This window comes from Diplotaxodon limnothrissa, linkage group LG5, assembly GCF_057381915.1.
Source record: "Diplotaxodon limnothrissa isolate DT_005_m linkage group LG5, D_limnothrissa_male_GT1.1, whole genome shotgun sequence".
NCBI lineage: Eukaryota > Metazoa > Chordata > Actinopteri > Cichliformes > Cichlidae > Diplotaxodon > Diplotaxodon limnothrissa.
The window spans coordinates 5,569,618-5,595,070 of NC_140600.1; the positions used below are offsets into that span (position 1 = coordinate 5,569,618).

Here is a 25,453-nt window from a genome sequence, read left to right on the forward strand (position 1 = left end):
ATCACAAAACTACAGAGCTAACGGTAGTTATGTTTCATATACAGTCTCTGTATAAAAGGTCTTTAATTTTCTGATTTTATTTTATTTTTTTTAATTCAGGCAAACAATAACAACAACAACAACAAACAAACAGCGAAGCACCGACAGTGTACTCTCTTGCTTCTCACGTGGGCCTCTCGAGCCTACGTGCCTTGCGTCATATCGTCACGTGCTTTCCCTCTCGCTCTCCTCCGGTACAGACTAAGGATCGCAGTCATGGCTTCGTGAAGCGACACATGGCATCTTGAAGCCATGAACCAAATTAATAAACACAACAAACAACAACAACTCACCGGAAAGCGGACACATTTAAATAGCAGGCGTGTTTGATTTCATTTGTAATTACAGCAACTCCGGTAATATCTCCAGCTAGCAGTCAGTCACACTGGGGGAGAGGCGCACTGCAACCTCCCCCGGTTTATTTTCCTATGATAGCCAGCTTTCTTTACCGTCACTTTTAAGTTTCCGTCTTTTCTAAGAGAAGCTCGACATGGGTGTGCAAGGTTTCCTGGAGTATATTGAGAAGCACTGTCCCAGCGCTGTGGTGCCGGTGGACCTCCAGAGGTTGGCCCGGGGGAGTTTGGTTGGAGGTGGCCGGCAGAAACCCCCTCAGAGTCCGCTTAGGTTGCTGGTGGACGCCGAGAACTGCCTCCATCGACTCTACGGGGGCTTCTACACCGACTGGGTCTGCGGGGGCCAGTGGAACCACATGCTGGGCTACTTGGCCGCCCTCTCCCAGGCCTGCTTCAACGGGAACATTGAGCTCCTGGTGTGCTTCAATGGCGCCCTGGAGAAAGGCCGTCTTCACGAGTGGGTCAAGCGGCAGGTGAACGAGAGGCAGACCGCTCAGCAGATCATCAGCCACGTCCAGAATAAAGGCACCCCACCGCCCAAAGTCTGGTTCCTGCCTCCCGTGTGTATGGCCCACTGCATCCGACTTGCTCTCCTCAAGTTCCGCGTCGGGGTGAGTGGAAACTCGGCCCGGCAGTGTCTGCCTGTTGAGCTGTGGACACAGCCCGAGTTAGCCTGCTAGCTGCCCACCTTGTCACCACAGCATCCTGACCCACGATAGGATGCTGTTCCCACACTTAGACAAGTTCTAACCTGCTGTGCGAGGGTGGGCAACTGCGGTGGTTGACTAGTATCCAACAGGTTGCTGGTCTGAGTCAGATGCTGGCCCCCCTCTGTCACTGTTTGTCCTCCCATCTGACAGAAGTAAACAGAGTGAACAAAAAGATGTCCAGACAGGTTTGGCATAAACGAACAAGTCCCTGTTTCACTGGAAGAACGTAACTTCATGGCTGAGGTTTAAATGATCTCAAAACAAACAAACTACTAACTGTAAAGATACTTTCTGCTCAGTTAATAAAACGATGAGCTGATGAGATAAAGTAGAAAGTTCTGACAGCATCTCTGCCTCCGCCTCAGCTGTGAGTCCCATCACACAGCTGCTCGATTTGTTGGAATCTGGTAAATTAATGCAGTACGCCACAACTTCACACTTACATTTAAGACTTGTAGTGTGTGTTCTTTTTAACACACACACCAAAAATAAAGCCCTAATTTTACCTGAGGCACAGACCTGCAGGTCATTGAGGTCAGAAACATGTTCTGTGGCTCTTCAGAGCAATGATAGTGATGTGTTGACAATATGGCTGAACTGTTTATATATTTGTACTAATCCTAATAAAGATGGCATACACAGGATCTTTCTTTTAGTAGCCTGTTCAAGCGTGACCACAAAGCAGGCAGCAAAGTGAACGTGAAAGTGGTTACAGTGATTCTGCTGTAACAGTGAATACAGACAGAAGACTCCAGTCCTACTGGTACACGTTTATTATAAGGCTGTAACATGACAAAAAGTAATCAAGTTGTGTTTCGTATTGTAATTTTCGGTCTGCCCACAGGATGATAACAGTGAAATAATAAAAACTGAACTCCAGTGTGAAAACTTATACGGGACTTATGAGCAAGGCTCACTCACCAACAGCTCACACGAGTGTGCTCCTCGACTGTAGTTTTCTTCCTGTGCATATTCTTTGAGTGCTTTAGCGTTAGCTCAATTCTTGTCTGTGGCTCTCCTCAGGTTGTCCAGAGTGTGGAGGACCACCACCTGGAAGTGATAGCCTTATGCAGGAAGAGTGGCTTCCATGGTCTGGTGGCTTACGACTCGGATTACGCCCTGAGCAATATCCCATACTACTTCAACGCCCACATCCTCAAACTGAGCCGCAACGGCAAAAACCTCACCACCAGCCAGTACCTGATGCACGAAGTGGCACGGCAGCTCGATCTCAGCCCCAATCGTTTTGTCATTTTTGCATCGCTTTTAGGTTAGTGTTGTAGTTTGAGCAAGTAATGTTGGTGGAAGTGTTTGCCCCGGTGAGGCTGACGGATACACGTTTTCTTTTTAACAGGGAATCACTTACTGCCTGATGAAGACTTGGCTGCCTTTCACTGGAGCTTACTTGGTCCAGAGCATCCCTTAGCATCTTTGAAGGTAAGGACTTTCTCTGAGAGCTGCGAGAGCTGTCGGCCTTGTGCTTAAATATTATGGTTACTGGTCATTTGTTTGCTCGTGCAGTGCACATCCTTGACTGATGGGAAGGAAAAGTGCACATGTTTTGCATTCAAACATATAGTAGCAAGCGCCAGCGACGCCTAGACTGAAGTAGCTACCAGCAACAGCGCAGGATCTCATTGATTGACATATGACCTGGTAGAAAATAGAGGCGTTACCTAGGCAACTGGACCCTGGAATGTCTGCAGGTGACCAGCTGGCAGCTTCAGAGCGATTCAAGATGAGTGAAGTGTTTCCAGTGTGGGCGTTGCTCAGCACACAGACAACCATTCATCCTCCTAGTCACACTTGTGACCAAATTTTAATCACCAGTTATTAGTTCGTCTTTATTGGTACTCGCGTCTATGTGACATCACCCATTTGAGCGCACCCCCACTTCAGACCAGTAGATGTGTTTGCATGGACTCGTGTCCTGGTTATGATAAAGTTTTTGAAGTATGTAGTTGTTTCGTTAGCACATGTAAACATGATCAGAGTATTTAAAAACTTTAATCGTTCTTTTTTGGTTTTATTCAACCTGGATTTGGTAACGGGACTCCAGGTCCAGCCTCCGTCCCTGTAAGTCGGCTTTAATTTGAGCGTTTGGCTCTCAGATTATTGTACATACACTGACCTTTATGTTTAATGGTAAATTAACTAAAACTTCTACTACAAGTCTCATTAACCCAGTCACACACGCATTCATACATATCTAGCACTTACACTCACACCAGAGGCAATTCTGGGTTCACTGTCTTGCCTAAGTGATCAACCCGCTCTGTCACCTGAGCCACAGCCACTCGCCTTGTTTAACATCACTGCTGTCATAAGGAAAAGCACACTTAGGCTCCCTTTTATGATGCTATCCTGGTATCAGTACCAGCAAGTTTCAGCAGCTGCCCTCAGGTAATAGTTATAGGTACATCTACCTATTTGTTTGTGTTTCTCAACATATCACACCTGCCTAAACTAACATCACACAGTTACCAGGATACTAGTATTTATTATGTACACAGGACACGCAGAACCCAAACATCTGTTTTCCGTGTAAACAGCGTTTCGCGTATATGACCTCGGATAAACCTCATAAAAAGTCACAGGAACCACAGTGCTGTGTAGAAATATCCAGAGCATTCACATCCAAAACAGGCATGTGCTTAATGGGTTTCATATCTGTTCTGTCACAAAGCTTGTTGTATTGATTCTGATGGTGTCTGTATGACCGTCCAGATCCCACAGAGTGTTTCAGAGCCATGTTTTGCAGGATTGGAGATCTTCAGTCCATGCACAGTTTGACACGGACAAAACCTCTTTGCTCAAAATAGCAGTCTTCTCTTTCATGTAGCGATGAAGCTGTCAAAATGCTCTCAAGTTGACAGCACAAGACTCAGATTCTGTTTGTGGTGCTGCGGATGGGCGAGTTCACTTGGACGTGTGTGGATGTGCACATGATAAAAGATAACATGCAAAGTTCTTTGTTTGCCGCATAAATGTAAGCAGCCTCACTTTCATTAATTCCAGCTTAAGTGAGTTCATTGTCGTGGCACCAGAGAGTCTAATGAACAAAGTTCACTTGACACTGTTACGGTGGAATGATTCACAACACGAAGCACAATCTAAGCTTTTTGTGCACGAGTGTTACAGTAGTCGACATTTCAGTTTGATGTGGACATACTGCAGACACATCCGAACATGTTCACAAACCAGCAGACACCCCTGAGCCTGAATCCTTCTCAGATACACTTTACTTACAGAGGAAGAAGACACTTTTACTTTTGACTTAAATCATTTGTGCTTGTTGATTCGTAACCTTCCCTCTTATGCAGTGAAGGGTTATATAAGCTTTGGCTGCGTTCAGGACAATCTGTCTTTCACAGGTGCGTGCCCATCAGCTCGTGCTTCCTCCCTGTGATGTTGTAATCAAGGCCGTGGCCGACTATGTCCGCAGCATCCCCGACATCACTGACCTGGAGACCATTGGCAAGGACATCTTCAAGAATTCACAGGTATGAACTTTCCAAAAGCCCTTTGAACAAAGTTTGAATGTTTTGCTCCACCCTGTCATCCCCTCTACCCTTGGTAATGCAAACAGTGAGATATTTACAGATTCAAATGATTTAGCTTCACAGTAAGTGGTTGGACCAGCTAAAACAGTATGCTTGACACTGCATTTGACTTATTTTCGCCTCAGAGCTATAGTTCTGTTACTCACCTTTTCTGAAAATCTTGTGAATGCAATAACGCAGGATTTTGACATTCCTACCGTAGGTGTATCTGCTTGGAAGCTGAAGGGTAGCAGTGGCAGTTTCATATGTTTAAAATCCATCCTCATGTAGTTCGCCCTTCTTCATACACAGCCAGTGCTCGGGGGGGGGAAAGAAATGATATAGATGAGATAAATGAGCAGTTCTCCCAGTGCAGTCACATTAACCTCGAACCGCCAGGCAGAAATATCATTCTTCTGTTTTCTAGTTCACATCACGTTAAAGTGATTCTTTGTGACTTTGAATTGACTGAGCAAGAAAAAACAGGCGTGAATGGGTCATGGAGCTAGAGCCAGCTAAAGTGATCATGTGACAGTTTTCAGATGTAGTCCTGTTGATTAAAGATGCAGAACGTCCGTGCTCTAAATAAAATCTGTTGATCTGCCAGATGTGCAGGTAGACTGCATGCGCGTGCCTCCTTTAGCATACACTACACCACAAACAATAGAAAGCTTTGGGAAAATTGATTATGAAACAGGTTCTGACAGGTGGTCTCTCTTCATTATGGCTTCAGTTTGGTATTAAATCTAGTTGTATGGCCAGTTTCTGTCCTTTACTCCTTTATTTTGGTGACACCGACACATAAGGGATCAGAGTGAGCTCTGAGCTGTGGCGATAAATATGTAGTCGCAGAGGATCCAGCGGGATGCTCAGAAAATGGGAAGATGATGAAGTGGTCTAAACACATTATTGAGCGTGCAGTGATTGATTCCATTTGAGTTACCTAAGCTATGTATATTATTTTTACTGCATGTTTTAGTAGAAAGTGGTCAAAATCAGGATAAGAGGAATAAAGAATTTGCTTGTTTGAAAGTGAATTTGGAGATTTTTTTATTTTAGACAGAAATACTCTGTTCTCTCATTTTTTTTCTTTTAGTCTTGCACTGATGACAAAATCTTCCGCTTCAAGAAGGCAGTGGAGTACTACTCAGTGGCCAACCAGCCCCAACATTTACCTCTACAGTTGGGTGGGTTTTCGCCTCATCTCACCATAAACTGAAAACTCTGGAGTTCGGGTCAGCAGCACTGATCCGTCGAGACGCGGCGCTGAGACTCAACACTTTAATATATCATTTATGACATTAACGTGCAGAGTTTCTGCTTTAACTTGAGTTTACATCAAAATGATACTTTTTTTTAAAGTTTCCATTAAACTACTTTTGGGTTCCGTCTGTTCGGAGACTCGCTGCTGTGGGGGGATGTACAGTAGATAACATTGAAAAGTATAAACTGTAAATGTTATTTATGGGGAGTTTAACACAAAGTGTTCAAAGTTTAGAGGTTAAAAAGCATAAAACTAAACTGAGTTGATTGGACATGTCACTGCTGACCGAAGCAGCAGGTCAAACGCACTGAACAAATATAAAGGAGTGTTTTCCATCTTTTTATACAGTCTGTTACTCATATTCAGATAGACGTATCAAAACTCACTGGACTAAATTTGATCATTTTAACAGTGAAAGAGCTTCTCAGAATAGACGGCCTGCAGTCCACCTGCTCAGGTGCATCTTCTTTGGCTCTGTGTTCGGTTCTATTTGAAGCTCTTCAAATGCAGTACTGCTCCTACACGGTTCTTTGCCACTTAGTAACCACTATCAAATTTCAGTGTGAATGTGATGAAGCACATAAAATATCTGCGTTTGTAAGTGTAGAAGTTACTTTTCATATGAACTAGAGGTTTTGTGTTTGTTTCACAGTTAGACCAAAACACACGGGGGTGCCAGCTGCAGTGCCATCTCCTAAACTACTCGCCATTCCACAGGCGCCGCAGCCTGACAAACACGGGGTAAGAAATCCAGCCAGTACCACGGCAACGTGCTCCAGCTGCCTCAGCTTTCCTGATGCTTCTGTGTCTCCCCTGCCTTCAGGTCCAGCACTCGCACACAGACGCTGTGGTGGAGGGCAGCCAGTCTGTGGACTCGGTTGAGAAAGCTCTCCCAGAGCAAAAGAGCTGCAGCAGCATTTCTCCTGAAGGGAGGCACACTCCCCTCTATGAGAGATCCTCTCCCATTAACCCCAGGCAAGCCGGCAGCCCCAACCACATAGAGGCTCCTTTCTTCAATGCCTCCTCCACGTCGTCTTCCTCAGAGAACGATGAGAGCTCTGGCACAACTGCCAAGTGAGTAGAGCTCAGCATGTCCTCACTGATGGTGTGCCGATTCATCAGCGGCTACACTGACTGTTTGAGATCAGCAGCAGTGGGAGAGGACAAAGGTGAAGGTAGCTGTAAGCTAGTTTGTGCTTTATTCAGTCAGGACCAATGGACCTGGCCTAGAAATACAGTAAATTTGCTTTTGGCAGCTTTTGGCTCTTTTATGTGAATATGTAGAAATTCAGTAGAACAGCAGCGTGAGCCCAGCATAGAAAGAGCATGCATCGGTGACAGCTATCACATTAAGACAGACACCAGCAGCAGCCAGGGTAGAGTTGGTTTGCAGCTTTTGAAGAACCTGCTCTACCAGTCTGGGTGTCATCTGGATCCGCAAATGGGCTTAGGGTTAGAAGGTCAGGGATACAGTTGGGGTTAGAGTGACCTCATGTTTGGGTTTTGTGACCTTTATAGATGGAAGCAAAAGATTCCACAGCAGAATAATCCACAGAGCGGTGGATGGTGTCGGCTGGCTCGCTCTTTCTTCCTATAAACAATCCTGCTGCCATCAGAGAAACACAACACGATTGAGATTCATCAGCCCAGAGCAGATTGTTCGGTCGCTCAGTCCTGTTCTGACATCGATGTGTCGATTGCGGGTTCTTTTGCCAGTGGACTCTGGGCACTCTGTCGGGTCTGTGGTTAAATAGCCACAAACTGCAGTAAACAGACACATTTCAAGTTTTTGACACAGTAGCTTTTTCATGCGATCAGAACACATAAGCCTCCCTTTTGCACATATCACTGAGCCTCTGTCACCAGCTCAGGTTTCCTCCCTGGACTGGTTCCAAGATCAAGAACCGCTACGCTCTGTTGGAAATGATGCGTAGGCAGGTAGTACGTGACAAAGTAAAGGGTCAAAGGTTTCTTAGTATGATGTTGTGCCAAAAAGATTCTAGTCATTGTGAATGGCAGTTTATTTGACTTGTGGCTGATTGCTGTAAGAGACAGTAATGTTGAACACTTACCTGTAAATGCAACAAACCTGTTTCCCTGTTCTAGTCACGTGAGCAAGCACACTGAAGAGTGGCACAAAAATGGACATGCTGCTCACGCTTCCAACACACCAGAGAGAGGTGAAGGGGCGAAAGTGAGTCTAGCTTGACCAGTACTACATATTGGTTGATGGGGAATCTGACAATAGACTTGATTGAACATCCCCACACCCCCTTGTGTCCTCAGACTGACCTGTGTGGGACCTCTGCTGTGAACCTGGGGTCACAGGATGGAGATCTCCAAGGCTCGAATGCACAAATCCCCTCCCTGCTCTCCATGCCCACCAGGAACCATATGGACATTACCATCCCACCTCTCCCTGCCCCCGCCCCCGAGGTCCTGCGGGTTGCCGAGCACAGACACAAGAAGGGCCTGATGTACCCCTACGTCTACCACGTCCTCACTAAGGTCATCTAGACTGCTTTTATCTTTGACGTGTTGTATTTGGCATATACAAACTCTGCATGTTGGTAGAATGTGAAGTGCCTGTGTTGAGCGGCCTTTGTCACTGTCCAGCACTGATCTAACAGTGTGCCTTTGCAGGGAGAGATTAAGCTGTCTGTCACCATTGAAGATGAAGCCAACAAAGACCTGCCTTCAGCAGTGCAACTGTTTCGACCTATCCGTCAGTATGTTTACGGAGTGCTCTTCAGCCTGTCAGAGGCCAGAAAGAAGGCTGAGAGACTCGCCATGAGGAAGAACTGCCTCCCTGAGTGTGAGTTATGATCAAACAGCTCCTTTATGTCTGTTTAACACTGTAGTGAAAACTCACGGGCGGGGATTTTGAGATTAGAGCAAGACTGAGAGCAGGGCTCTGCACTTCCACTGTTTTTTCTTTCTTAGGGGTACTGGTTTCAAGTTTCAAATAATGAGGCTGGTGTGAAATGTCCCAACAAACATGCCCGTGTGGGCTCACTGGGGCTGTGTGCACAAGGCAAACCCACACAGGCCCCGAGCGGGTGTGCCCACTTGGGGCCACAGCAGCCAGGGCCCTTAGAAAATAGTCACTGGGACCTTGAGAGGTAAAACTGTTGTTGGGCAGACATGGGCCAGTGAGTGTTTTTGTAGACAAACAGTATGGGTTGCACACAGAATTCCTCCTAGGAGCCCAAAAGGAGCAAAACTGCTGTGGGACACACGGGGGAAACGTTTTTTGTTCATCCACAACTATTGAGTGTGGGCATGCGTGGGGTTGTGCTGGTATCAGACAGAGTATTTTGAACTGAACCATGCAAAGCTACTCTAGTATGTGTAGTCCATAAGGAGAGCTCTTTTGTTGCATTAGTTTGTTATCTACAGGTGCATCAGTAGCAACTGTGTCGGACAATTCTTAATTCTGATTTGGATTTTTTTTCTGAGAACTATAACTCATAACAGATTTTCTGACTGTTCAAACCGAGGCTGCTGGCTCTGAGCTCCAAACAACTTCAGACACTTTTACTTGGTCAGCTTGTTTAGAATATCCAACGTCAGCAGCTCAAGTGTCTTGTTAAGTTTGTTGCTACAAACCATTTTGTGGTAGTTCTCTGTGACAAAGTGGGTGAGCAGCTGTCACACTTTTATAATTTCATTACAAGTTCATTTTCCACACTACAGAGGTCCTTCGTTTACTGTGGGAGTCGTGTTCCAAAAATAACCAGCGACAGGTGAAATCTGCGAAGTAGCCAGCTTTATTTTTTACAATTATTATAGATGATTTAAGGCTGTAAAACCCGTCACTACACACTTTATACACTTTTCTCAGACAGGCACGAACATTTTCACACTTTTCTCTCTTGTTTAAACTCTCAAAGTTCAAACCTTCGTAGAAAAATCAGTCCAGTATTGTAGAATGAAACCAAGGATCAAACCCTGTTTGAGGTCCAGAACATGGGAACAGAGCAGCTGCCAGAGAATTCAACATAAACGAATCAATGGTACAGAAGTGGAGGAAGCAAGAAGAATGAGCTGAGTAAAGTTTGACTTATCTGACTGTTTTGTTTCGCTCAATGCGCCTTATAATCTGAAAATTATGGTAACTTTACCTTCCTTTAACATGTCCAGAAATCCAACTTTCTGTGCGATGGTTAGCATCTTCCTCTGCCTTCTGGGTGCTACTACAGCTGCCTTTGACAGTGCAAAACGTTTCGTTGACATTGTTGTGTTTGTTGTGGAGAAAACTTAGAAACATACAGTGCAGCACTTCAGAGTCACACTGCTAGGATCGAAGATTTATGTAAATTTGACAAGCTGAACGCATTCTGTACTGTACAGCCAATCAGGACGCAGAACACAATGCGCCGTAAAAAAATAAAATAAAAATAAATAAAAATTGCACAAAAGAAAATCCTCAAAACAGCGTTACAGCGAGGGACCACTGTCCATCATGTTGTTTTTTCTACCATACATGTGCGTATTTGCTATAGCTTCACATACTAAACTTGGTTTGTTTGTGTTAGCATTATGTTGCAGTTAATATCAAAGCATGTACAAGTCATAATTATAGTATTATATTGTTATAAATATTGTTCATCCATTCTCTTCCAATTATCCACATCAGGGCGCGCGGGGCTGGAGCCTATCCCAGCTACCACGGGGCGAGAGGCAGGGTAAAGCCTGGACAGGTCGCAGAGCTAACGCAGAGAGACAGACAACCTTTCACACTCACATTCACACCTATGGGAAATTTAGAATCACTACTGAGCCTAACCCCACTAACTGCACGTCTTTGGACTGTGGGAGGAAGCCGGAGAGGAGCCACACAAACACGGGGACAACATACAGACTCCACACAGACAGGCCGGCCTTTCTGTGTGGAGTCTGTGAGGCAACAGCGCTGACCACTTGGCATTGTGTTTGTTTGTTCTGAGCCACCATGCAGGTCATTGTTGACATCACTGCGCTAAACCAAGCAGAAGGGTGCTCTACTTGTAGAATTGTTTTCTTTTGTTTCTTTTAATGTGTATTTTTCTTTTATAGGGACCCATTTAGCTGTGTTAATGATCTGTGAGTGTTTAGTGACTGTTATGAGATTTTCATATGTACACGTTAGATTTACAGGTTTGAGCTGTTGGACTAATTAGCTGTGAATTGACGCCCTACATAGAGTCAGTCAGAGGTTGTTTCCGGTGAGCAGATGATGTGTGCTGCTTCTTTGTTGTGTTGGTTTGTTTAATATGGAGGTCTAACTTTCACATGTCACAGAGAACACTGTAAATAAACTCCTCACCTCAGAAAACTCTAAATATTATTTTTACCTGCCTGCCCAGACTAGCTTACATTCTGTATTGTTGACTTGGGTTTACTTTGGTGAGCTTTGTGTCTTCTTCATTCAAAGTTAAGAACTCGATTACAGCCATAGCCACATGCTAACCACATCTGGCTGTGAGTGTGTGCGAGTGACCGCTGTGCATGAAAGGGACCAGCATATAATCAGATTTGAGCGATTGACTCGTCACCGGTCTAGGCCAAGATCGGTGAAAATCATCCGATTCTGGTTTCGGTCCGTTCGACCACTGTTGATACCTGTTATGTCTTTAGGTTTGACTGGAACCTTTGAGTCATGATCAACGTGTAAATAACAGCTATTGAGCCCTAATACTGATATAAAGCTGGCTTTTAAACATTTTTTTTACATGCTATAAAAGTACGAATCGCTCACTATTTTTTGTCCTCCTGCAGACACACATGTCATGGTTAAAGAGTGGGCTGCCTACAAAGGCAAATCTCCCCACACTCCAGAGCTGGTGGAGGCTCTGTCCTTTAGGGAGTGGACATGTCCCAACCTCAAGAAGCTGTGGTTGGGGAAAGCCGTGGAGGACAAGAACCGCAGGATGAGGGCGTTCCTGGCCTGCATGCGCTCTGACACCCCGGCCATGCTGAACCCCGACAACGTCCCCACGCCCCTCTTAGTGCTGTGTTGTGTGCTCCGGTGAGTAGCCACAGTCTGACAGCTGGAAGCAGTGCAATGCTAAAGTTTAAGGGAGTGAGGATTGATGAGGACGGGCTCGATCGGTTCCCGCTTTCTGTAACACTGTTAATCTTCTGTGTTTTGCTTCAGGTTTATGTTACATTGGCCAGGAGTAAGAATTTTGCGTCGTTACGAACTTGACGCTTTCCTAGCTCAAGCACTTTCTCCTAAACTTTATGAACCTGACCAGCTGCAGGAACTTAAGGTGATTTTATAGTCTTGATTATATGAGGAGCGTCTGAGAACTGCATCCGGGAATATCTCGGCTATAATCTGCTGCTCAGTCAGCCGTTCCCTTGCTTTGTATTCCACCTCTTTCTCTTCTCTGGACACTCCTCATGTTCCTAAAAACAAGCTCTGCAAAACACTGTTTTGTAGAGCTTGTTGTTACTGAAGCTGTAGCTTTGTGTTAAGAGATGTATTTGTAGAGCTTTGCGGGATTTCAGTGACGTGTGTGGATGGTTTATAAATTCAAGAGAAGCTGGATCGATTTGACCCTTTTTAATTGAACCATCCACACGAGCTGTGCGCTTTCCTCTTTGTGGTCTCTGTGTGTGTCAGAACATCTGGGTTGTGTGTGTTGGCTTTCTGTCTTGGCTCAATTAGCTTGTTCGTCGCTGTGTTTTAGCAGCTGAGTGTGAATGGGCTGCTTACACCCGCTCTGTGCTTCGCTTTGCAGTTCCCCCGTTTCAATCTGAATGGTCAGCAGGGCTGTTAGGGGTTGCTAGTTTTTTATTTTCATTTCAGCATTTTAGAAGTTTTTCATATTTTGCTTCCACAGATTGACAACCTGGACCCTAGGGGAGTCCAGCTGGCTGCTCTGTTCATGAGCGGCGTGGACATGGCTCTGTTCGCCAATGACGCATGCGGGCAGCCGATTCCCTGGGAGCACTGCTGCCCGTGGATGTACTTTGATGGCAAGCTGCTTCAGAATAAACTCGTCAGGGCCAGCAGGGAGAAGGCCCAGCTCATCGACCTCTGTGACGGTCAGGTAGATTCAGCCGCACCAGTCTCACGTCAGCAAAATACGCTCCAGTATCAAGGTTGGGATAGGGTTTTCTCATGCTTCTAGTGTATTTGAGCCTGCTGTATTTGCCATTAATATTGTTGTTGTAGCTTAATGAGTGATGCTAACTTTACACTATCAAACCTGTGCTGTAGACATTCAGGGAATCAAACAGTTGAACAAAACAAACCCTAAACTGTGTCCTGTATGGGGTTCAAAACATATATACCGGTAAACAGAATACCATTTGCCCAAAACTCAACCCTCTGGGCTCTATGGTGGCCATTTGTGGCCATGAACAAGCTGAGAGGGAGTTTTTATGTTTTTGCTCTCCCTGCACAAAAATAACAATGCATTATAATCAATGTTGATGTGAATCAATTACATGCCCCAGACTCTACTATTAATAATACAAGAAATTCCAGTAGCAATGCAATTATAGAAAATTGCAAGATGTGATGTTGTCTTCCAGCTAGTGCAGTGGACAAACAAACTGGTGTTTAAAGGGTTAAAAATGTAAAACGTAATAACTATTTTATATTTATGAAAAAAACTAAAGTTAGTTAAAAGCTTTATGCAGAAAAAATGGCAACAAAACATAAAAATGATAAAACTTACAGACCTAATCTGTCGGTGGACACTTTTGGCCTCAAACAAACTGAAAGGGTCGTGAGTTTGAACAAACCCAGAGGGATAAGTATATGCGTCCCCGAGTGCTGCTATTGGTTATTTACCTTCATGCTCACATTAGAGTTGGGCAATATGTTCTAGTTTTCCAGCTGAGCATCTTCAGTCCAACAACTGACTGTGGTGTGTGTGCGGAGCCATCCATCCATCCATCCATGGACCTACTTACATGTAAAAATGATTAAAAGACTTACAGTTATGGTTTGCATTAACTCATCGTGAGCAATTTGGGGCTTTAATGATTTCTTTGAACTGTTCTCTCTCCAGGGTGGAATAATTGCATAGCTGCTTTAATGACTTTAAAAAAGGTGCACAATTTAGAATTTTCTGTAATCCACACAGGGTCAAAAATATAAAGAAAAGCTCAGATATTTACATTTGCTCACTGTTTTAATAAGAGAGAAGGCCAAGGCCTATTAACTTCTCGTTAGTGATTATGATCGACTACAACAGGTTGTTTCTCTTAGCCAGCATAAATAGGGTTTGTTTGACAGCATTCATTAGATGGAGCAGTACTCAGAACAGTGGGGAAGGCCAAGGAGCTCAGCGAAGAGCTAAAAGGAGAATTGTAGAAAGGTTTCTCAGTGCCAGTTAAAAAAAACAGTCGTATGTAAGTACAAGTTATTTAAAGTTGTCACCATTATGCCAAAGAAGAAGGCCTAAACTGTGATCCTCAGATGAGAGAAAATTGGTTAGGATTTTCAGGAACAACCCACCAAGGCGTGTCCACGGTGAGTGTTACGTTGCCATGGACTGAGAGGATACAGACCGAGAAAGAATCCCCAGCTTTACATTTAGAAGAGTAAGGATGAGGCTTTCACACCCGAGAACGCTTGGGAAACTGTGTTAACATGGACACGATTGGTTGTTCTAACAGGACACACATCAAACATCATACAGTTTTAGCTTGTTGGTAACAAAAGCACCTGGATAAGGTACAACTTGGTATTGGGTATTTAACTGGATATTATTGTGAAGGTCTGTATATATAATCAATTCAAACCTTTGCATTTTAATCATTAAAGATGTGTGCTGTACAGTTGTTCCACCCTGGAAACAGAACAGTTCAAAAGAATCATTAAAATTGCTGTAACATTCATGCCACGAGTGTATGTAAACGTCTGACCACAACTGGAAATGAAGGAGTGTAAAAAATGGGTACAACCTGCTATTAAACAACGGCAAAGAACAGCTAACAATATTCCAGCATCTTGCCTAGAAAAGCATTCTGCTGTATTTTATTAGCTCTGAAATGTGTCTGAGAAAGGAAGCGTGATTTCCACACTGGTGATGAAGTTCCTTAAACTGACCATAGAGGGCAGGGTCTCTTCAGCAAAGCAGTAGCTACTCAGAAGAGTAGCTACATATGTAGCGATATATGTAACTACTCAGAATGAGAAACAAAATTGTTTTAAGTGACTTCAAACCAGTTCCAGGCTGGTCTTAGTTGTGTGGGAAGTTTCTGAAAACTATCTCTAGGTTTCACGGAGACTGGTCCAAAAAAGTTCTCTTGATGAAAAAGCCTTATTTATGTCTGTGGTTAGAGGAGAATGACTAGAAGGCTAAAAGCTAAAGGGAAATGTTTTCAATAAGCACTTGTCACAGACGAGGTCTGCAGGAGAACGCACAAATCTCGAAGCAGATGCACTGCAGAGACAGAGAACCACACTGGTTCACTTCTATCAGCTAACAACAGAAAACTGAGGCTCCAGTTTTCACTGGCTCATAAAAATTGGATGAGAAGATTGAGCAGCTTTTGCCTGGTTTGAGCCTCGATGTCTGTTGTGACATTTTGGATGCTAAAATCAGTATTTGGTGTTAGCAGCATGAAAGCATGGATCCATCCTGCCTGTATTAGCAGTTGAGGCAGCTGCTGGTGGTGTGTGGACATATGTTCAGCATCATTTAAATATCGCGGCCAGCCTGAGTATTGTTGCTGACTACGTTCATCCCTTTATGACCATAGTGTACGTATCTTTGATGGCTCCTTCGAGCAGCGTAAGCTCCTATAATTCCAAACTGGTTTCTTGAACATGATGATGAGTTCACTGCACTCAAACGGCCTCGACAGTCACCACAACACAGCAGCTTTAGAGTGTGGGGGTCGTCTACTGAGTGCCTGAAAATAGGGAACTGACTGAAGATGCCTGAGATTGAAGGTAGTCTGCACACATATCATTAATCTTTAAAACTGCACATTTAGTTTAACGCATTCTTAAAAATTTTAAGGCTGTTCCTGTTGTTTTGTTGAAACTACTGTTGAGCACCTGTTGTCCCAGATCTCATGAAAAGGCCAGTTTCATTTTACCGTGATTTAATCAGACACTGAACATTTTCTTGTCAGACGGCGAGCACCGCAGCTGATCTAATGAAGCTGTTAAAGGGAGGCACTGTGTTTAACTGACAGCAGTGTGATATTGATTTTATAGCTGCTGATTCAAGAGGCTGATGACTGCACAGACAAAAAGAGCTCTCTATGTTAAGCCAGTGCTTGTGTGATATCTCTCTCTTCAGGCTGAGCTGGCGGCCAGGGTGGAAAAGATGCGTCAGAGTATCCTGGAAGGCCTCAACTTTGCTCGGCCACCTCATCTGCCTCCTTTCCCCCCACCGCCACCTCTGCCTCCTCACGGGATGCCTTTCTACCCTCCCACTGGTTATTTCTACAACCCGCCTCCAATGACGCCTCCTGCAGGGAGAGGCTGGGGGGTGCCCGGTGAGTTCTGCTCTTTAAAACATGTAGCCCAGATTAAGGTCATTTCTCACAAGTCTTCAGAAACAAAGTGTGGTCTTAACATTTGATGCCAACTTCTCGCTGTTTCTGTAAGGATTGGAAGCAGTCCAAACACAAGGTGGGAAGCTGGAGATCGCCGGCACTGTGGTGGGTCAGTGGTCTGGTACACGACGCAGCCGAGGAAGAGGAGGCATCCCTCTGCAGGTGGTGTCTGTCGGTGGACCAAACAGAGGGTAACAGCAGAAAGATCGAACGTCTCGCTCATATTACTTTGAGAACAGACTTTTCCATCATTTACGTTACACGAGCAAACTAAGAAAACACCACTTTCTTCTTTTTACCACTGTAGAAAATGAGACAGTGTCATTCACATCAGCATATCGCGCCCATAGTGAAGTAATACGGCTCGATGCATGAACTCACACATTTTTCTAGACTTTTCGGATCTGAACTTTGTGTAAAACGATCAGGTTTCTTTGTAATACACTTTATGACTGGTCCTGATTTATGGTCTAAGCCTTCCTGTCTATAAGCTCATGTAAAAACTACTTGTTTTTCATGTAGAGATTCAAAATGTGGCAAAAACAGCAGATTAAAATGAATCTACAGTGGAAATCTGTCTGCTTCTTGCAGTCGTCCAAGAGGCGTGATTTCTACACCGCTCATAAGGACGTTTGGTCGGGGAGGACGGTACCACGCCCGAACCTTCAAGAGCCAGGGAACGTACCTGGTAAGTCAGTCATGATTTCATTTTATTTGGAGGGACTGTGCAGAAAAAAAACATTATCTATAAAAGAAACAATAACACTGCTCTGGATTTCTAATTCCATTGATGCAGACAGGATCCCCAGCACAACAGATAAACACTAACTGTTGTGCAGTTAGGTCCATATATATTGGACACTGACACAAGTTTAGTTTTTTTACCTGTTTACTGAAACATGTTCCAGATATACTATGGACACAATGTGCAGACTCTCAGCTTTCATTTGAGGGGATCCACATTCAAACTGGATGAAGGGTTTAGGAGTTTCAGCTACTTAATAGAGCAGGGCGATATGGCCAAAAATATTTATCACGATATATATTTGAAAATTTGCGATAACGATATAACCGACGATATAATTGATGCGAGACAAAATACAACTCCACAACATTACTAGCGCAAAAAGACAACCTTCCATTTATTTTCACTTAAACAAGAAGCTGGTTTTTATGTACATTAAAGCTTTATAAAAATGTAACAGTGCAAATGCAAATTCCTTGCTGAAAGTTTAACCAAAAGGCATTTCCAGTAGAAATGGGCTGACATATCCTGAGCATAACCATGTATAATATCCACTGAAGTTAAAAAGAGGTGCTTTGCAACATTAAACTGCAGTGTGCAGTACGTATTTTTTGGACCATAAGGTGCACGGGATTATAAGGCACATTAAGCGAAACAAAGCAGTCAGATAAATCAAACTTTATTAAACTCATTCTTCTTGCTTCCTCCACTTCTGTACCATTGATTCATTAATGTTGAATTCTCTGGCAGCTGCTCTATTCCCATGTTGTTGCAGTATATTAATGACTAACCTCGTATTGTGGATGGATTATCTCAGTTGTTCTCCTGACTGAAGTTTGGTCCGTTTACAGCATCCTGCCGTGCGATTGCATTTGTCTCTAACCATGAGGAACCTTCACGTTAACTTTTATAAGTGGGAAAGTGTTAGTGTTCGTCCTCCAGCTTCACTGTTTATGTTATGCTAACATAGCTGTGTCGCTAGCGATCACGTAGCACATCATTATATACCAGCTAGCCCAACTTCAGTAACCCTACAAACGTCAATGCTGTTTAGTTTCCTGTCTTCATTTATGTTGGAAGTGATAGCAGAGCTGCACGTTTGATTTTTTTCAGAAATCTCTCAGTCAGAACATGCTATATCATGCTTAGGTAACTAGCGAAACTAGCGAGCTAACTTCCGCTAGCTTCCTGCTAACTTCTAACTCCGTTAAATGTAATAACTTTTGTTTTCATGGATGCCTGGAAGTTAAACTTTATAGTTACACCTGGTAAAGCAGCAATGCTGATCGTTTTATTAAAGATGAAAGAATTTAGACAGTTTTTAACTCTAAGTGATGCTGCAGTGTTGTTTGACCTGAAGTATACGGAGTTTAGGACCCAGATTACTCCCAGATTTAAGAGCATCTTAGTCCGACAAATACGACAATAACGACGGCCGCTTGCATGTTCTGCAAAAAAATGTGCTTCGTCGTGTATCTGACGGACAAACACCAAACCAGTTCCACATCACTGAAGTTGCACCATTTTTACAAACCAATTCTGGTTCATCTGTTTCACTCAACAATCGGCCATGTGCGTATGAAAACAAAGGCACTGCGCATGCGCGTTTTACTCCCATTCTATCGCGATATTTCATTTTCCTATCGTTGCCTAACGCCTGACGTGAACGGTATAATATGGCCCAGCCCTACTACTTAACATGTGCCACCCTCTTTTTAAAGGGACCAAATGTAATTGGACAGTTTACTCAAAGTGCTATTTCACGGACAGGGGTGGGCATTTCCTTTGTTATGTCATTATCAGTTAAGCAGATAAAAGGCCAGGAGTTGAAGAAAAAAAAGCAAAAGTGTGGAGAAGGTGTGCAGCTCATGATCCAAAGCATGGCACAGAGGCAGTGTGATGGCTGTGAGCGGCACTGGCACACTAGTGTTTACTAGCATTAAAAAGGAAGAAGCCCAACATCTGAGTTCATCCATGAGTTCAAGACCTCAGGCTGTCATTGCCAGCAAAGAGTTTTCATACAAGTGTTAGAAATGAACTTTTTATTTTCAGTTATTCAATCTGTCCTGTTGCTTTTGAGCCCCTGAAATGAAGAGATTGTGTTCTTTTTGTTCAACCCACTGAATTAAAGCTGAAGGTCAGCACTTCATCATTGTGGTAATGTACAGAACCACAATGTCTGTCCAAATATGTATGGACCTAACTGTACCCCACTGACCTCCATACATACAGGCAGCGATTTGAGGCCAAATTTCACATTTCATTCATCGCTCTATCAGACCTGTTGCCACATCTTCAGTCCAGCTCTTGTGTGGCAAATCCCAGCATTTCGTTCTGTTTTCTTTAAGAACAACAGATGAATGTGTTATTTATGAATTAGTGCCGGATGTATCTGTCAGGCCACTGCTAGATCTCTGTCTGCTTTCAGTTTTCTCATCTTTTTGAAGGACACACTGCACTACAGTCCAGTGTAAAAGCTTGTTTATGAGTTTGAAACCTGAATGCTTATATTAATAAGTAATTGTGTTGATCTAGTTTAAAATACTGACCAAAGCAATAGTGACTGTACTTTTGCCATCATTGGTTATTGACCATCATCGACCATTTGAAGCTTTAATCTTCAAGATGATCATCAGTGTCTGAAATTCTCAGTGTTTGTCACACGTGGATTTTGGTACCAGAGAAACGAATAATTCCTAAATTGAAGCTCAGCCTGTAGTTTGCTTTCCCAGGAAGGTACCTCACAAAACTCCCGATGCAGCTGTTGGTTTTTCCACTGTTTAATTACGGTGCAAAACCAGAACACAACCATTGTGTGAGCTTTCAGCATGGGAACATGAGAGGGAACTAAACAGGCTCCCTGCATGTCTCTGGGCTTCCTTTTGCTGCTAATTAACTTCTAAATAACTCTTGAGTCCTTTTGTTTGTTGGCAGGACTTCCAACCCACAAATGCATTTTTCTGTGCTGCACATGATTTTCAATGGACTTTTGTAACATGTGGGCCTTAATAAGCTCTAAATATCCTCTTCTACTGTATCACACCATTGAAAACACACAAGTTATTTTCATTGTTTCTGTGTTTCTAAATGTTTCCGACATTTTCTGACCTATGAAGGTCATCACAGTGCACAGTGCCTTCTGGGTCTTTGACTGGTTGCATCTAACATCTACTATCATCATTTCTACCAGTATAAAAATGGCTGTATTTGACTGTTATCATCTAAAAGAAACAATGAGAGTGATATTTTCTGTCTGATATTTTCTGAGTAAAGAGTAGAAAAATGCTGATATAAAATGACAATCTTCTGAAGACCCACAACTCTGTTTTCAGCACTTCTGGTGTTGAATTTTATGCATGTAGTCCAAGTACTCACAAAACCTGCTGATTTCTTTTAGATATCTTCTCTATCTTATAGTTTGCGTTTTGCTGTTGGTCTCTCTTTTGGCGGCTCCCTTTAGGGGGCGCCATAGCGGATCACCTGCTTCAGCCTGTCCTTATCGTTCTGCTCCTGTCACACCACGCTGTATGTCCTCCTTCACTGCATCCATAACTCTTCTCTGAGGTCTCCTTTGTCCAGTACATTCACTGTCCCTGTTCATGTCTAAGCCATCTCAGCCTTGCCTCTAACTTTGTCTCCATGCTGTCTTCAGCTTAGCCTCCTGTGTCTTTGTCAGTGCCACTGTCTCCAAAATCGATCTTCTTCACCTCGCTCGGTCCCTCCATATTTCTCTCTCCAGCCGTGGCAGATGGCTGTTTGTCTGCGGTCTAGTTCTGTTAGAGACCACTTTCTGTTAAAAGTGAGTTCTTCCTCCCCACTAGAGCAGGGCGATATCACCAAAAATATTTATCACGATATACATTTGAAAACTTGCGATAACGATATAACTGACGATATAATTGACACTAGACAAAAGACTTTACAACTCCACAACTTTATTAGTGCAAAAAAAATAAATCAATGTATTTTCACTTAAACAAGCAGCTGTTTTTATGTGCATTAAAGTTATATAAAAATTTAACAGTGCAAATGCAAATTCCTTGCTGACAGTTTAACCAAGTGGAAACTGGCCGACACATCCTCAGCATAACCATGTTTAATATCCACAAAACTTGAAAAGAGGTTATACACACACAATACGGTAATATTATGTTGAAGCACAGTACGTATCACTCCGCAAGGCTGCCTACGATAGCTGTAATGCTCCGACAATCCATCAAGCGGTGCGGCTTCGTAGCTTAGCAAAGTTGTACTAAAACGTGACAGATTTTCGAGCGCCGTGTACATAAAATCGTTTCGAGGTCAGTAAACAACCAGAATTTATACATAAGGCCATTGGATTATAAGGGGCTCTGTCGATTTTCAGAAAAATCAAAGGATTGATTTTAAGTGTGACGTATTTTCCAAAAAACACGGTAATAACGACGGCCCGCTAGCATGCGCTACCAAAAATACTGCTTTGTTGTGTATCTGACGGGCGAAAGCTAAACCAGTTCCACACCACTGAAGCTGCAGCATTTTTACAAACCAATTCTGGTTCATCCGTTTCATTCAACGATCCGCTTTCGCCCTCCTCATTCGCCGCCATGCTTTTTCCGCCATGTGCATATGAAAACAAAGGCACTGCGCATGCGCGTTTTACTCATATTCTGTCGCGATATTTCATTTTCGTTGCCCAACATTACACCGGTGTTACCGTGAACGGTATGATATGGCCCAGCCCTTTGCCATGTGCAAGTGATCATTAGATTGCTGGGGCTCTCTCCCTCTCTTAATATTACAGGCTCTTCTTTAGATGACCATTGATGTGAACAGGCACTATATAAATGTAGTATAAACAACAATGGTGAGATTTTTTTTAACCTACCAAACTCAGAAATCTACAGCTTTTTAAAAATATCATATTATAACTGATGACCATCACACCACAGGCTCTACTTGCTTAATCTATTTGAAAGCAGTTTTATAGTGTTTAAACCTTTCTCAATATGGAGATGTTACACGTGGTTAGAGCCATTGGACTGTGCAAAACTTAACAGCTTGCTTCATTTCACAAGTGTCAATGTGCATCATTGACAACACATTAGGCAAAATACAGTAAATAAACAGGGGTGACTTCACTTTTGAAGCAAATTATGTCCCTCAGTTATTTCTATCTATGTAGTCTATAAGAGTCTAAAGATCAAAGAACCAAATGGGTTCTTTGATCTTTTTTCCTAAAAGATTTTAAGTCACTGTAGCCAATCGTGTTCCCTTTCGAGCTTTGCTATATTTTAGGCAAGCTACACAACTGCATGCTGCTGAGCTTTCTCTTCTAGCATAACTAGTTTAAGTAACAGACAGTGTCACCTTTGAGATGGCGTGTAATCCATGCATTTTATCCCTACACTTCACCTGTTTAGAGCTTTGCCTTTTGGACATGTTGCATAGGCACCGTGTCCAAATGGCAATAAATAGAAAAAAGTCTGCATTCTCAGGATTTCTTTGAAGAACCCTCACCGTCATTTTTTCTGTCTGTCTACCAGAGCAAGCCTGCTTACAAGCCTGCTCAAACATCTGGAAACAACCTAGTGAAGGACCAAAAGAAGCCCAAGCAGGAGGAAAAGAAACCTGCACAGCACGGTGAGAGCTTAGCCATGGAGAACGGTGTGGAGGACAAGGAGCCAGAGCAGCTGAACGGAGAGAGAGAGGAATGTGGGGCTCTCATCCAACCTGAAAGTGCCTTTAGCAGTGACTCCAAGACGTGCAATACTAATCCTCACTTAAATGCACTAAATGTAGACAGTGGCTGCCATAGAGATGAAGGTCTAGAGGTCACTGTCTCAACAGAAGATTAAACCTATTTTTCTAGAGAGGGTGAAGGATGAAACATGGAGCAAGGTTAGGAACACGAGGAAATATGGAAAGCTTACATTCATTGTACTTTTTTCTTTTCAAACAAAGAAACGAGATGTAATTCGGATCCCTCTCTCTAAACACACGAGATCCTAACACCGGTAACCTGGAGTCACTCACTCCCTTGTCACTTCAAATCAGAAGGTTACTGCTTGAAGACGCTTTAATTTGAAAATATGAGTTGATCTGTGTTTGACCTGCTTCTAGTACTTACCGTGTGCAGGTATGGATTTTGTGTTGTCATTGTAACCGCTCAGTGAAACAAGTGAGGCATAATCTTGTGCTTCCATCACCACTTTGAGTTGTGTTCATGGTTAAACAGCTCTGTCCCTCACTAGACGTGAGCTCCACGCTGTTTCGCTTATTTAACTGTAAGTAACGCCTCGAGAAACAGCTCGCGAAACAGCTTGAATTGGGGTTTTGAGCTGTACTCAAAGCTGTAGAGCTGTAGTGTTGCCACTTTGATAGAAATCTTCTGCATGGTTCGCAGTCTAACCAGTGTGTAGTTATTATGCATGCTGTCCTTTTTCTTCCATTCTTCCCGGTGCCCAATTACAAATTAATGAAACATCTAATACCAACAAAAGTCCCAAAAAGTAGTTGTTCTAACCTGGAATCTTCTTGTGATATTGACCTCTGTTGCATTAAAAAAAGGTTATTTAGCCACTTTGGAGTAGTGTATTCATGCTATATTGTTCTGTTACTGTTTCCTGTTTTAGTCAAAAAAATGAAACTCACCCTTTGTGTAGCTAAAAGGCTCCACCTTTAAATCAAAACTTTAGCCATTAACCAGTAATCATTAGGGAGATTTCCTTTAGTGTTATTTATACACTTGTAATTCCTCTTCACCAGAATCATCATTTCATGTTTTCACTTAATACTGCCAAAGCTTTTCATCTATCACTAGTGATTGGAGAGATGGTGTAATCTCCTACCCCTGTCCCCCTCGCAAGAGCTAAATGGGTTACCTTCTGTGTAAGTTGATCAGAGTTTCCGCCTAACTCTTGGATTGTAAAAGAATGAACTGCTGATGGGTTTGGTTGAATGTTCGTGGATTTTGGTGTGGTGTACTTGAAGGCAACTTAGCTACAATGCTTAATAAAACTATATTCTTTTAGTACACACTGTTGGTGGTTTATTGATCTCTCTTAACACTGGGACATGTAGTCATAACACTGTGGTGGGCTGCTAAGTTTACACAAATTTTTATTTTTTTATATCCAAGTGACAGTCAAAAGAAAGATTCTGCACCTACACCCATTGCCTGTCTTCCGCGAGGCTAAGCAGATACACTGCAAAAGCTAGCAAGCTACTGGCACAAGAATAGCAGTGCAATATCACACTTTTTACTCCCCCACCTCCCAACATCATAGGAGGGAAGAGAGCTGGGTACCCCAGGGAGAATGGATGATGCCCAGGATGAAGCTGCCTATTGTACTTTACCTTATTATCTATCATACATAAACTGTCCAGGAGTGGATGATCATATTAAGCATGTCCAAAGTGTCAGATAATAAATTCAGTGTATTTACCATGTGATCCAAAAATGCCCATAATATTAGAGACTGAACAGAGAGCGAGCACCTGGCAACTGTGGGGAGGAAGAACTCCCTTTTAACAGGAAGAAACCTCTGTCAGAACTACACCTGGGGAGGTGCAGCCGTATGCTGTAACTACTTGTTGGGTGAAAGAGAAGAGACCACAAACTGTGGTCCTCTCCCACACAGCTCTGTGTCAAACAAAGTTGTCATCCAGTCTTTAAGTGATGACCTGATGAACCCTGTTTCCAGGTCCAAACTACTCTGCATGTATTAAGGCTGTTGTGTTTTTAACATGTGTTAATACTTTATATCTTCTTCTATTTAATCTGAACAAGCCCCTAAAAAAAGTCAGTGATCACTGTCGGCCTCTCTCGGTTTCTATCATCACTATTCATCTGCAGCATGTTTTAAAGCTCAGTTTTTAAAACCTCACGATGTAACTACAGCCCAGCACATGCAGCAGTACATTAATAACTAACCTCGTATTGTGGATGGATTATCTCAGTTGTTCTCCTGACTGAAGTTTGGCCCGTTTACAGCTTCCTGCCATGCGATTGCATTTGTCCCTAACCATCGGGAACCCTCACGTTAACAGCTGTAAGAAAAAGGACGTTTTCTTTGGACTCTATGGAAAAACCTTAGTACACATCCCGTGATTTAATAGCTCGTAGAAGCACTTTAGCAAAAACTTGAAGTAATTATTTTCTGTATGCCATTATCAGTCTCTCACATCGTTCTTGAGAAATTTTGCCCCACTCTTCATTACAACCTTGCTTCATTTCATTGACGTTTGATGGCATTCATTTATATACCGCTCTCTTAGGGTGCCATCACAGCATTTCAGTTCTT

General features: G+C 43.1%; 1 protein-coding gene across 1 annotated transcript; it reads left to right on the forward strand.

Annotated features, from left to right (window-relative positions):
• The first annotated feature begins 239 nt into the window (after positions 1-239).
• Positions 240-24,144, forward strand: LOC146631480 (constitutive coactivator of PPAR-gamma-like protein 1 homolog). Its single transcript, XM_085352974.1, has 17 exons — positions 240-1,003; positions 2,126-2,372; positions 2,457-2,539; positions 4,477-4,605; positions 5,741-5,831; positions 6,561-6,649; positions 6,732-6,982; positions 8,015-8,102; positions 8,195-8,416; positions 8,552-8,723; positions 11,669-11,918; positions 12,048-12,162; positions 12,739-12,948; positions 16,165-16,363; positions 16,476-16,614; positions 17,015-17,111; positions 22,694-24,144. Exons 1-17 carry the CDS (start codon positions 530-532, stop codon positions 23,003-23,005), a joined length of 3,168 nt encoding a protein of 1,055 aa, XP_085209100.1. The 5' UTR covers positions 240-529; the 3' UTR covers positions 23,006-24,144.
• The last annotated feature ends 1,309 nt before the right edge of the window (positions 24,145-25,453 follow it).